This window comes from Furipterus horrens, unplaced genomic scaffold, assembly GCF_987537825.1.
Source record: "Furipterus horrens unplaced genomic scaffold, mFurHor1.1.pri manual_scaffold_6, whole genome shotgun sequence".
Classification (NCBI taxonomy): domain Eukaryota; kingdom Metazoa; phylum Chordata; class Mammalia; order Chiroptera; family Furipteridae; genus Furipterus; species Furipterus horrens.
In genome coordinates this window covers 86,150,465-86,164,573 of record NW_028327176.1, presented here as the reverse complement: position 1 = coordinate 86,164,573, position 14,109 = coordinate 86,150,465, and the positions used below count along the sequence as shown (strand labels likewise).

Here is a 14,109-nt window from a genome sequence, read left to right as displayed (position 1 = left end):
CTTCAATTCTTTCTTCAGTATCTTATACTTTTCGAAATACAAGACTTTTACATTATTGATTAAATTTACTTCTAGGTGTTGTATATTTTTTAATGCAATTGTAAATAGTATTGTTTTCTTAGTTTTCCTTTACAATAGTTTATTATTGGTGTGTTAAAATGCAACTGATTTCTGAATATTTATTTTGTCCTCTGCTACTTTACTGAATTCATTTATCTGTTCTAGTAGTTTTTTTGGTGGAATGTTTAACTCTCTATATATACAGCATTACGTTACCTAAAATAATGATGGTTTTACATCTTCCTTTCTAAATTGGATACTTTTTATTTCTTATTTGTGTCTGATTACTATGGCTAAGGGTTCCAGTAGTATGGTGTGTAAGAGTGGTGAAAGTGGACATTCCTGTTTTGTTTCTGATGTTAAGGAAAATTCTTTTTGTTTTTTGCCTGTTGAGTCTGATGTTAGCTGTGGGTTTGTCCTATATGGCTTTTGTTATTTTGAGATATGTTTTCTTATTCTAATTTTGCTGAGAGTTTTTATCATAAATTGGTGCTGGATTTGTGAAATGCTTTTTTTCTGTGCCTATTAATATATGATTTTAATCCTTCATTTTGTTTATGTGGTGTATCACGTTAATTGATTTGTGGATATTGTACCAACCTTTCATCTCAGAAATAAATCTCACTTAATCACGGTGTATTATCTTTTTAATGTATTGCTGAATCTGGTTTGCTAATAGGTTGTGAGAATGTATACATTATGTTTATCAGGGATGTTGGCCTATAATTTTCTAGTGTCTTTATATGGTTTCAGAATTTGGATAATGAATGCCCCATAAAATGAACTTGGGAGTATTCCCTCCTCTTGAATTTTTTGAAATAGTTTGAAAAGGACAGGTATTTTTTCTTTTTTGAATATTTGGCAAAATTCATCTGTGTTTTCAATTGTTATATATTCTTCTTTGATTTACTCCTTTATAATTATATAATGTTCTTTGTATTTTCTTACATTTATTTTGTTTTAAAGTCTACTTAGTCTGATATGAGAGTTGCTACCCAAGCTTTCTTTTCATTTCTATTTGCATGGAATGTCTTTTTCTATCCCTTCACTTTCAATATGTATGTGTCTTTCTTTTTCAAGTAAATCTCTTTTAGTAGAATATAGATGGGTCGTGTTTTTTAATTCACCCTATGTCTTTTTATTGGAGCATTTAATCCACTTACAATTAACGTAATTATTCACAAATATACACTTATTACCATTTTTAACTGGTTTTTGGTTGTTTTAATAGTTCTCCTCTGTTCCTTTCTTCTTCCCTTGACCTTGTAGTTTGCTGTGCTTCTTTAGTGTTTTTGTTTGGTTTCTTTTCTCTCCATTCTTTGCATATGTTCTAGAAATTTTGGTTTGTGGTTACCATGAGATTTGTATGTATCATTCTATATCTATAACAGTCTATATCAAGCTGATAGGCAATTAATTCCAAAAGGACTACATTTTTACTTGCCACTCCCCGCTTTGTTATTGATGTCATATTTTAGATCTTTTTGTGTTGTGTTTTAGTTTCATACTTTTTGCTTTTGACCTTCATACTAGCTTTTTAAATGTCTTATTACCTGTATTTATCTAATATTTGGCATTACCCATGACGTATTTTCCTTTCTAATATTTTCTAATTTCCGATTGTGGTCTTTTCTTTTATGCTTTAAAAAAGACCCTTTAGCACTTTGGTAAAGCTGTTTTAAATGGTGATGAACTCCTTTAGTTTTGCTTGTCTGGGAAACCCTTTATTTCTCCTTTATATATGAAAAATAACCTTGCTGGGTAAATTATTCTAGGTTGTAAATTCCTTTCTTTTAGTATTTTAAAGATACCCTGACACTCCCTTTTGTCCTGTAAAGTTGATGCAGAGAAATCAGTTTCCTTTATATGCAATCCATTGTTTTCTGCTGACTCCCCTGAGAATTCCCTCAGTCCCTGGAGAGCTCTCCTGGCTCCCCAGTCTTGTTTGTATGGCCTCCCTCTTGTTTGTTGTATCAAAAGTGGTTTGTTTATATGTGACCTCTGTGTAGTTTTATGTGCTAAGTAGTTTTGAGAAGTTAGTTGGAACTAAGCAGGCATTTACAGTGCCTGGTGCATGGCCTACTGGGCTGGAGCAGCTCCTGGCAGGGAGGCCTGGTGCTGAGGTGAAGCCCTATTTTTCCTGTTTGCTCCCTCTGTTTAGAGAAAAAAGACTCCACACAGTATGTCTGGGAATGCACTGAGGCCAAAACACCAAAATAAAGCTCCTCCTGCCTTATCCAAGTGGAGGAGGATGTGAACAATGGTCTCATCACTTCCTCTGGCTCAGAGTTCCAAATGCTCCTATAGTTTCCCAGCCTTCTCTATTCAGTTTCTTTAGCCTTTTTGTTGTTCAGAAGCTGTTCATTCAGACCTTAGTTGTCTTGCAGGAGTAATTGCTCTCTATTTATGTGTCTATTTCAGTTTGCTCATGGGATGGGAGGGGGTGAGTTCAGCATCCTGCTATGCTGCAACCATCTTGGACCTCGCTCCACAATGATTTGATATTTGTGTATGTTGCAAAATAATCACCACAATAAGGATAGTTAACATCTATACCACATATAGTTAATTTTTTTTTCTTGTGATGAGAGCCTTTAAGATCTACTCTCTTAGATGTACATTGCGTCCTCACAACTTACTTATTTTATAGCTGGAAGTTTGTACCTTTTGACCATCATCATTCATTTCACCCACTAAACTGTAGTCACTTTACTGTAGCATGGTAAGTATTCTGTCACTAGAGATATGAAGGCACACGATGAAAAACTGTGTAGCAGAGCTGTGGTGAAGTGATTATTATTGCAGAACTTAGAGAGTTGTCCTTTAAAGTCCATTCAGGATTGGAGAATTGCATTTATATTAAAATTATGTGTAATAATTATATAAAGTTGAATTATATGTTTAAAATTATATGATTACATCAAAGGATATGATTTCTAGTTTTTCCATAGTGTTCCATTTCCTAAACATTTTATAACAATTTTATTAATAAAGTCTTTTTTTTAACTTTTCTTAGAATAAAGCAAGAGAAGTTGAAAAACTAAGGGGACATGTCCATAAGAAAATGAAAAAATCATAATGGGGACCAAGAGTAAGGCACTGGACATTAATTATTCTAAAGCCTGACTTTGAGTCCTTTATCAAAGGCTCAGCCCCGTGGATACTGTGTTTTGGACAGTTGGCCTTATCACATTGTTAGGTCAAATGCTATTCAAAAGTACTTTCCCCTCCGTTCCATATAAATCACCTCCTCTAAGCCCTTTTCTCTATGTGTATTCTGGAGGAGTCACTAAGCCCAGCGGCAGCACCAGGAGATAAATCTGATAAACCTTTTCACTCAGGTTAAATTATTGAATAACTTTCAATTGCCTTCAGTCAGAGACATTCTCCTTATAAAGAGCTGCAGATTATATCCTCCAATCAATGTCTGTAAGTCTGTCATATCATCAGTTACTAGGGGAAGCTGCTCCTTGAGGTGTCCACAAAGTCACAGTGTTTTCCGGAATTAAAACATCTGAAAGATCACAGTGACTTTAACTGTGAGAACTTAAGTAATTTTCCCAAACCTACAACACTAAGTTATAGTGCAATGAGGACAAAATTGAAGGCCTCCTAACTTGCAATCATCTTCCCTCCATCCTTTAAATTCCTAAACACACTCATACATACATTTGTCAAAATGGCTCTGTCTGCAAGTGTGAGAAATGAACATTCCTAAAAGGCTTCAACTTGTACACACTTCATTGAGACACACAGAATTAGCTCACCATAGGGGCCCAATGAAATGTTTCTGATACAACTGAATTGAACCTTTAAAACACGAAATTAAAACAATCTTTTAAATGCAGAAAATTCTAACTTTCAGAAGAGGACCTTCATACTGAATCTCTGACCAGCAATTGATGACATTATTCATCTTTGATGCTGATTGGTTCTCAATGCTGAAATTACCCAATCCAGGAACAAAGAAATGAGTTCCTTGGTTGGTATTATTTAGGATACAGGGGGAGAAGGATCATAGTGCTCACTGAGTGAGACTTGCCTGCTCTCCGCACCCTGTCCTCTGTGCTCTCCAGCATGCTGTGTCTATGGTTCCCCAGAGGCTCCTGGATGGCAGCTCTGATGATGATATTGATGGTACTGAGCCCTCTCTTGGTTTGGGCCAGGGACACACCACGTAAGTGCATATCTTGGGGGGTAAGCTATAGTGAGGTGGGAAAAGGAAGGATTAGCTTTGGCACTGTGTCCAGGCCATGTCCCTTAGAAAACTGTGACATTTTTTTCAGTGACCACCCATCTTTATCATATAGATCCCCACTTGTTTCCCCAGAAAAAGGGCCTGGGTGCTCACTCTCTACAAGAGCCGTGTAAGGGGCTCTATGTATATAGGTCATTTCTTCTCAACTCTTCTCCAGTAAAGCCTCTCCAGCCTTGTGTCGCATTCCCTCGGGGTCTTGAGAGAATTTAGAAACAATGATTTCAAACCAATTCCCATCCAGTGGTTTCGTTTATTATATTGAGTTATCCCAAGAAGGGAAAAGTTTCCCTGAAATTTTATGGGGAGTCAAAAGGAATTAGAAGGGTCTCTCCTAGAAAATCCTGTGTTATGTCCTCAACAGAATCCATAGTGTGTGTGTGCCTCTCCCTATTATGTGAGGATACATCAAGGGGCATCCCCTGCTATCTTTTTTCCTTTCTCCCTGAACTCCAATGTTCATAAGGCCTGTGTCCCTATAATGGAGCTTCTTTGACACAAGTTGGGGTTAATGCTCTCTAGTCCTCCTGTGGAAAGCCCCCTGGAGCTGAAGCAGAGATTCTTGGTACTTGGAATGATGCTACAGATGAGAGTCATCTATGGGGTATTCTTTGATGCTATAAAGAACTTAAAGCATCTCTGAACACCTGGCCAGGTTAGTGTTCATTATGAATCTGTCTTAAACCTTTCTATACTAGGAGTTTCTCCATCTCCCCTTCTCTGGTCTGAGCCCACAGTAAGACTTACACTAGTAGAGATAAATTGTACAGAATTCTGTTTCTTAAGTTAAAAAGAGTCAAATATTAGCAATCTCATAGGTTCAAATTATACACTTTGAACAGGTGTATGGACCGAGTATGAAGGCTGCTTACATCCCATGAGACTGAAAGTCAATAATCAAGTCAAGGGAACTCATTCGCCTCCTGCAGTCTTGGTCCCAAATGTCACAGGTTCATTCATCGTCCCCTCTATTTTCCTTAATTAGCCATGTTTGGTTACCTTTACTTTCATTCCCTCCCTATTAGTTCCCCAACTATGTCATCACCATTCCTGGGATCCCAAAGTTCACACAGACCTTCAGCACTGGAACAGATCCATAGACAAGATAAAATGTAGTGATATTTTCCCTTTTAAAAAAGTCACCCATTTCTTACTGACGAAGGTTTCTTTTAGCAATAGAAATAGAAAAAAAGCTTGTTTGAATTTCTCCAGAAAGTAGAAGGGATATAATGTATCATCTGAATAAAAGAGTGTAGGAACTTGAGCCCCTCTCTTTTCCATGATTCCCACAACAATCAAATCCCAGAACCCGGGTCCATTCACTAGACCGCAGATATTTATCTGAGCAATTGTGGTTCACTGGGTTCTGTTCTAAGCTCAGAGAATCCTATCTGGAAATAATAGAAAGTTTCCTATTATCACAGAATTTAGCTCATGTCAGGGGAGAAAGACAATAACCCAATAACTATTTAAGAAATAAAAAAATTTTCTTGAGACCTGAATGATGAGAGAAGCCACCATATGGAGATCTAAGGGACAAGTATTCCAGGGAAGGAACACGGAAAGGCCAAAGTGTGGGAATGCGTTTGGTGTGTTGAAGGGACAGAAACAAGACTAGCGTGGCTGAGGCTCAGCAAGGAAGCTGGGGGTGACATTGACACAGGAAGGGAGTGGAGACAGGAGGCAAATCATATTGGGCCTTGATGGCCGTGGTAAGAAACTTGAATTTTATTTGAAGAAGCAAGTGAACTACTGGAGGGTTATGAGGAGAGTCCATTTATATTTATGTTTAAAAAATAATTCTAGTTACCATGTGGAGATGGGACTGTAGGGGTTCACAAGTGGGATCAGGGAAGCCATTTAGGAGCGTGGACGAGTTCTCCCGGGAAGACATGCTTGGGGCTTCATTGCGTGTGGCAGTGACAAAAGCAGTGGTAAAGATAAGGTGAACAGATTTGGGATAGATATTTGTGTGACCTTGTAATGGATTAAATGGCAGAGAAGTACAAAATCAAGCTCATTTGTAAGGATTTTTTCTTAAATAATTTGAATAAACTTGGTGGTGCTGTTCATTGAGATACGGAAGACTATAGCAGAAAATAATTTGAAGTGGGTGGTTAGGAATAAATATTTTAAGTTTGAAATGATTTTTTGACCTTTATGTGGAGCTGTCAAGAGGTCAGTTGAATACAGGAGCCTGGAGTTCAGGGGCCGGCCAGGGCTGGAGGTATGTTTGTCGGTGTCATGACACATGTACTGTGTTCAATTCCAGGAAAATGGGGGAGGTCACACAGTGAGTGAGACAGTGTGTGTGGCAGACGAGAAGACGGCAGGGGCCGAGCCCAGAGCACCAAGGGCCAGTGAGGCAGCCAAGGGGACTGAGACAGGGTGCCAGTGATGTTGAGAAAAACCAGGAATGTGATGCATGGAGGTGAAGGGAGGAGGAGGGAGTGGCCAGGTGTGGTGAGAGCCACTAGGAGGTGGGGAAGCGAGAACATGCAGAGACATGAGCACTGGGTTTGGTGGACGTGACATGTGCAGTCAGTGGCGTGTACAACATGGAAACTGGATTGGACCATTTGAAGGGAAAATGGGAGCTGAAGACATGAAGGATGGTTGACAGGTGACTCTTTTGAGCAGCTGACCTCAGGGAGAGACTGTGCGTCAGGATCAGGGCGTCAGCTGGACCTAAAGCACAGAATAAAAGAGCCTGAAAAGAAGCTGGGAGGACTTGAGAACCAGAGATGTTCAGTCAGCAGCAAGGAACCACTACAGCGGTCTTATATGCAGAGGTGACTGGATATGCAAAAAGCCATTGATTAGACAGCCAATATTTATTAGAGACCTAGAATAGATAGGTTATCACCCTGGATGAGGATGGAGGCATCAACAACACAAATCTGGTCTCTATCAGCGTGGAGTATCATAACATTTTGCAATTACTGTGTACCAGGTCTATATATTTAAATATGTAATTCTCATAACTACCCTATCTTATCTGCAGTAATTAAAAAAGTAATAATCTGTGGAATCTAAAATTCAAAGAGTTTAAGTAACTTACCCAGAGTCACAGTTAGTTGTAGAACCCAGATTATATTGTCTAACTCTCAGCATCTAGTAAGTCCTCCTCTTCTCCGTCAGCCTATTAGGTTCATGCATATCCCGTTATTATACATAAACCAAATTTCTGTCCTTGTTTTCAAAATTATATTTAGTGATAAAATTAACTAAAGACAGTTGCCAAATGATGTGAAGATATTATTTGCTTTAGGAATAGAAAGATCTTGTGAGCTTGCATTCATAGGGATTATAAGAATTAAAATAGCAATGTATTTATTGAGTACTTAGTATATGATCAGCACTAGGAAGAATCACTATTTAATTTCACACTTAACAATATCCTGTGAGGAATATACTGTCATTAAATCTGTTTTAGAGAGAAGGAAAAAAGACCCATGAATGTTAAAATCTGATCCAAGTGGAAGAACTGATGTTCAAATTTAGATTTTCTAATTCTAGAGTTTGGGCTTCTACCCACCACTGGTCAAGAGTGGCTTAATTGAGTCCGAATTGCTGATGAAATTTCTGATGTTTATATGTGTCAGTGTGTGTCCTAGATTTGGGGGCAGGCAGATGCAAAGGCTGCTAGTTCTAATATATAGTAGAAAATTTTATTCATTTTGCACTTATAACTTGAAAAGTTCCATATGGGCTCACACTGTGTATAGACTATCATGGGCATGTGAGGAAGAACGCAAAGAAGTATTACATACACACTCTTTTCTGAGATTTTATTAGCAAACTGGGCTAGGGTTGGCAAATAAAATACCAGATGCCCAATTAAATCTGAATTTCAGAGAAACAATTATCTATCTGAAATCCAAAGTTAACTGGGCACCCTATATTTTTATTCACTATATTTGGAAACAAGTTGGGCAGTGAACATGGACCAACAGTGCTAACCATACGGGCTGCAGTGAACAGCAACTTCACACGTTTTTATTTTTCAACTTTCTCATGTGTCAAAAAGGCACTAGAGATGTTGTGAATAGAAGTGGTCTGACCAGAGTGCCCTCCTATCTGCCATCATTTCTAAGCGAAGTCTCTCCTCAGAGGCTGGGGACCTGCTCATTTTTGTAAACTGTCTGTATGAGGATACCATCCTAGTTTCTCCCCTTCTGAGGGGACCTGACTGTAGAAATGAAAGTTCCAATCTGGCCAAAGCTGGGAATCTGACGCCTTACTGGTATTACTGGGAGCAGGGGACAGTTAGGAAATGAATTAGTTGGGCCACTGAACAGGAATCAAATGGCTGTGGCCATAGTTTTCTGCTGTAGCTAAGTAGTGGACCAGTGGCAGAGAAATTAAGCAGACGATGTGAAGGATAAATTATATGGCTTGGTGACTGGTTATTATTCTCTGTTGGAGAACTCCCCGCTTTCTGACGTTCCTCACTCCTGCGTGAATCTCGTCCGGTTGGGTCCTGACGGGTGAAGCTCCAGAGTCGCGGGGAGGTGCCCTCGTCCTTCCTTGGATCCCCGGGGCAGCAGGGGCCGGGCACGAGGTCCCCCGACCGAGAGTTAACTGCACGAGGAGGGCCCGTTTGAGGAAAGGGGGGGCCGGCGGGCGGAGGGAGGGCGGGGCTTCCAGGAGGAGGCGGCGACGGCACCGCCCACCGCCCCCCTTGGGCGTGCAGTCTGGCAGCCCCGGGAGGGGCCTCCCCTGCCCTCCGCCCCCTCCTGCCCCAGATGAGCGGGGACCCCGGGTGGTGGCAGTTGGGGGGCCGGTGTCCCCGTGTCCCCGCCGGCCTGCAAGCCCCGCACCGGGCGGCGGCGCCATCCGTCTCTCACCAGAGTGACCGGACCGTCCCTGTCCCCACAGCGCAGTTCGTGTTCCAGGTTAAGGGCGAGTGTCGTTTCTCCAACGGGACGGAGCGGGTGCAGTACCTGGCCAGATACATCTACAACGGGGAGGAGTACGTGCGCTTCGACAGCGACGTGGGGGAGTTCCGCGCGGTGACGGAGCTGGGGCGGCCGGACGCCGCGTACTGGAACCCGCAGAAGGACATCCTGGAGCGGCATCGGGCCATGGTGGACACGTGCAGATACAACTACGGGGTGTTGGATGGATTCCTGGTGCATCGGCAAAGTGAGCGCGGCGGGGGGTGGGGGGCGTGCGCGTGTGTGCGCGTGTACCGTGCGTGTGTGCGTGTGTGTGCGTGTACCGTGCGTGTGTGCGCGTGTACTGTGCGTGTGTGTTTGCAGGGCTGAGCGACACACGTGTGCGGGGACCTGGGCGGGCCGCTGTCGGGGCGCCGTGTGAGTCTGTCCTCTGTAAGCGACGTTTGCGGCGCTGACTTGTTGGGGTGAAGGTTTCGGGGAGCGGAGGGGAGGGAGGTGAAAGGTTGGGGAGAAGGGGAGTCACAGTCCCTCTTGGCCAAACCCTTCTTAACCCTGAACCCCTGGAATAGGGTCCTGTGTTTGTTCCATAAACATTTGATTGAGAAGAAGGGTCAGGCCCATTTCTGAGGGCGGGGGACCTCCGAGGCACCTCTGGTCTTTGAGTCTTCTTTTAGGTCTAACTTTCTGTCTTTTTTTTTTTCCCCTTCGTGTATGTTTTTACATAGTTGAAATGATTGTAAAACCAGGTTTTTAAATTATGATTTTGTTTCCTAATATATAGATGATACTATTTTTATAATGCTAATCATATTTAAGCAGTTACATACTATCTTTTTATAGTTGTAACGACCTCATGTTCTAATTTTTTTAACTATTACCAAATACTCAGTTGAAAATGTATATTTTTATTTTTATTTTTACTTCTTTGATTTCTAAGATTTTTGAACATTTTTTCACGTATTTATTGGCTAATTGTTGTTCCTGCCCTAAGAATTGCCTATTGTCTGTCATCTCTGGGGGCTGTTGTTTTTCTCAGTGATTTTATGGTTCTCTATGCAGTAAGGTGAACACTCTGCTAATATTTGATTCAGCAGTTTCTCCAGTTCCTGGTTTGTATTTTGTTTCTGTTTTATTACTTTCCATGTTAAGAATTTAAACATCTTTAATGTAATGAAATGTACTGCAAAGTTGTTAGCAATGAATTATCAATCTTAAATCTACCATTTTGTTGTGTTGTAAAAACGTTTCTCTGTAGGTTTCTTCTCCTCTTTCTCCATCTTCCCCTCCCCTTCCCCCTCCCCCACTGTGTTTATTGAGCTGGTCTCAGGCAGGAAGCACACATATTAGTGAGTCCCAGACCCTGCCCTGAGCTCAAGTGTCAGCTTAAAAAGAGAGACAATTATAAAATGATAACAATTCCAACAATAGATATGCGTCTTTAGACGGGAGAGAGATTGCTCAACTGAGTGTAATTACTCTATAAGTGAATGACTTCCCTTGCTCCTTCCCCTCTCCTTCAAGACTCACGTTTTTCTGGGACTCAGAATCACCTGTGTCTTTCCTGCTTCCCAGGTAGAACCATTTCTGTGATGTTCTCAGGTGTGAGTGTCGCATCTCCAAGGTTTCATAGCCTGTATCCCCATCTTCCCCAAGCTGTTCCCCAGTTTATCCACACTGCTTTGAATTATATTTTCTCTCCAAGTGAACAAGGATGATAAATAGCTAACACATATTGATGGCAGAGTTCCAGTCATTAGGTCCACTGGTCCTCATATGTCCTTAAGAGGTAAATTAGTGTTATTATCCCCTTTATAAGTGAGAAAGCTCAGCACAGAGGAATGTAAAACTTCTCCTAGAATCAACCAGTAGGAGACAGAACCTGGACTTGAACTCAGACAGCCCTGCTCCAGAAATCACACTTTTAATTAATACACTATATACTTTGCAAAGATTTGTAAACACTTCAATTCAACAATGAATAACTGTTTCAAGTTATGAAAAAATCTCACAAATTTTCTCTACATCTCTCAAGTCTAGGGGGCCTGTGCCGTAGGGATGGGTTCCAGGCTCATGGCACGAACTCCTGCTGGGCCACGGGGCCAGCTCTGAGGGAGGCTGCCCAACGCTGGAGCCGGGGACTGGAGGCCGAGGGGCAGCCAACCAAGGAGCCTTCCTCTGTCTTCCTCATGTTCCCTCACCTTTTCTCTCCTAGCTAAGCCTACAGTGACTGTGTATCCTGCAAAGACCCAGCGCCTGCAGCACCACAACCTCCTGGTCTGCTCTGTGAATGGTTTCTATCCAGGCCACATTGAAGTCCGGTGGCTGCGGAATGGCCGGGAAGAGGAGGCTGGGGTCGTCTCCACAGGCCTGATCCGGAATGGAGACTGGACCTTCCAGATCCTGGTGATGCTGGAAACAGTTCCCCAGAGAGGAGAGGTCTACACCTGCCAAGTGCAGCACCCGAGCCAGATGAGCCCCCTCACCGTGGAATGGAGTGAGAAGTGTTATGACCTCACTCATGCCTCACCCACCCCAGGGGACTTTGTTTATCCCTGAGTGGCAGGCTTCTCCTCTCCCCACACCATGTTTTCATTTGCTCATGTTCTCTCCTTCAGCACAGGTCACTGGGGTTAGCACTGTGATAATTTCTATAAATACTTATAGTTCTTGGGGAGGCCATTATTCCTGGTAGTGAGAAGAGGGCTGTCCCTGTTTTGAACTTTCCCACGATGTCACAGGCCACATTCCTCCTTGGTCCTGGGCACCAGTCCCCTGCCTTGGGCTAGGCTGGTACTTCCGCACGGTTGCCCTGAGTTGTCCAATGAGATCTCAGCAGAGGTGCATCCTCTACAACGTAGGGACCTTCCTGACATGGGAAGGGCTCAGTCTCTGCTCTGCCCGCCATTAGCTCTCACCCTAGACAAGGACTCCACCTTGTCGAGCCCCAGGCTCCTCATCCTCAGATATTGAAGTAGTGAGTGGCCTTACGTCAGGGCTGTGATGCTTAAATGAGTTCAGTGCCTGAACCTTGCATCTCCTCAGTGTGATTTTAAGTCTCTTTTCCAGAAATGGCCATTTGTTCTGGTTCTTCTAGGGCAGCCTTCTTCCCCACTCTCAAAGCTCTCAGTCCCAGAGTCTCAATCAGAGAAAGTGGATTTGGGATAAAAATCCCTAAAACTAGCTTCTTCTCTCAGGGGCACAGTCTGAATCTGCACAGAGCAAGATGCTGAGTGGAGTCGGGGGCCTCGTTCTGGGTCTGCTCTTCCTTGGGGTGGGGCTGTTCATCTACTTCAGGAATCAGAAAGGTAAGGAACCATTTCGCAGCTGAAGTTCCCCATAGACTGTATGGAGAAGAAATACAGTTTTGCTCAAGTTAGTTCTCTGTATATCAGTGGCCACGTATAAAGCCTTTCCTTCCCTGGTTGATCTCAGACTTCCTGGAACCCAGAAATAAATAGTTCATGGTTACTTACGGTTGACGATAAGGAATTATGGCCTGCAGAGGTAAGCGAAGGGTTAACGTCCACAGGGATTTGGGTCAAGATCCTGGAATAAATGGAGGAATAGACACGATTGTTAATAAAATTACACTAGATTTGTGTGACAGAAGCCTCATGGGCCACTGCTCTCAGTTTCTGCTCCCCTCTCAATTCTGGTATCACGTGAGGTGGGTTGTGATGTTAGAGAAGTGCCAGGTGGTTCAGGACTGGGGACATTGTGTTTGGGGACAGATTTACCTTCATAGCTTTTAAGTATATATCTTCCCTTTCCCAGGACACTCTGGACTTCAGCCAACAGGTAATGCTCTTTAATCATACTTAGATTCATATTCAGTTTCCCTAGGACAGGATGTAGAGGTGACAAGACAGGAGACAGAAATAATGGGAAGGACTTTGGATCTGACTTCTGGTCAGGCAGTTTACTCTAAAGCTTCTCACCACTTAGTAAAAGGCCTGCTCTAAAGTAGCTTTGGCTCAGGGTGACCTGAGAACTTTTCTTCTTCAGAGCTGTAACAGGAGGCCCTGAGTGGGGCGGGGAGGAAGCTGCTTGTTGGCTAGGTCTGGAAACAGCACTCTCCTCTGTCTGCAGGACTCCTGAGCTGAAGTAAGGATGGTGATGAAAGAACCTTCTGTCCCAGCTTCTTTGCAGCATGAAAAGGTTTCCTGCTTCATTCTTATTCCACCAAGAGAATGCTTCCTCAGGATCTGGTTTGGTCCTGGGTCAGTGACCCTGCAGAACATGTCAACCCCTGCCCTTGACCTGGAAGTCCCAGTTTTGACTGCTGTGCCTTACTTATCTCCCTTCCTTCCCTGTCCCTTTGTATTCAGCCCTTACTGTCGCCTGTGCACCTGAATTCACATTCTGCCCACATTTCTTTATAAAATTTTCTTCAATTAAATATGGAGTGAAAACCATCTGCTTCATATGGCTTCAAGGACAAGAAGTAGAAAGAAAAGAGAAAGAGGATTTCATCACAATACAATACAATAATAATTTTAATTTATAGTCCTGAATTTTGGTCACATGGGAATCTGGAAGATTTCCTTCTTCCCTTCAATGCTTTTTCATGGGGTTTCTGCATTCTGCCATTAGGCATCTTTTCCTGAGCTAGGAGAAAGCCTGCAAAGAACCCATACATGGTGGTCTCCTACATCTTTGTTTCTCAAACACACAAGTCCCTTCATGGCATGGGACACAGAAAGGGGACAATAAGTGAAAGAAATGCACTTGTAAGGATGTGATGCCTTCAAAATTGTTATAATCCTGTTCCTTGATCTCTTAAAAGAAAGTATCTAGATTTGGGTACTGACAATTTTTAAACATTTATTGATTTTAGATAGAAAGGGAGGGAAGGGGAGAGAGAGAGAGAAACATACATCGATTTGTTGTTCC

General features: G+C 42.4%; 1 protein-coding gene across 1 annotated transcript; it reads left to right on the top strand.

Moving 5' to 3' along the window:
- Positions 1-4,037: 4,037 nt before the first annotated feature.
- Positions 4,038-13,366, top strand: LOC150006795 (DLA class II histocompatibility antigen, DR-1 beta chain-like). Its single transcript, XM_090282171.1, has 6 exons — positions 4,038-4,237; positions 9,197-9,463; positions 11,429-11,710; positions 12,411-12,521; positions 12,991-13,014; positions 13,306-13,366. Exons 1-6 carry the CDS (start codon positions 4,138-4,140, stop codon positions 13,317-13,319), a joined length of 798 nt encoding a protein of 265 aa, XP_090138297.1. The 5' UTR covers positions 4,038-4,137; the 3' UTR covers positions 13,320-13,366.
- The last annotated feature ends 743 nt before the right edge of the window (positions 13,367-14,109 follow it).

Coding starts and splice junctions, on each gene's coding strand:
- LOC150006795 (XM_090282171.1), top strand. CDS start 4,138: ATGCTGTGTCTATGGTTCCCCAGAGGCTCCTGGATGGCAGCTCTGATG. Junction 4,238..9,196: donor TTGGGCCAGGGACACACCAC/GTAAGTGCATAT, acceptor CTGTCCCCACAG/CGCAGTTCGTGTTCCAGGTT. Junction 11,711..12,410: donor CCCCCTCACCGTGGAATGGA/GTGAGAAGTGTT, acceptor TTCTTCTCTCAG/GGGCACAGTCTGAATCTGCA.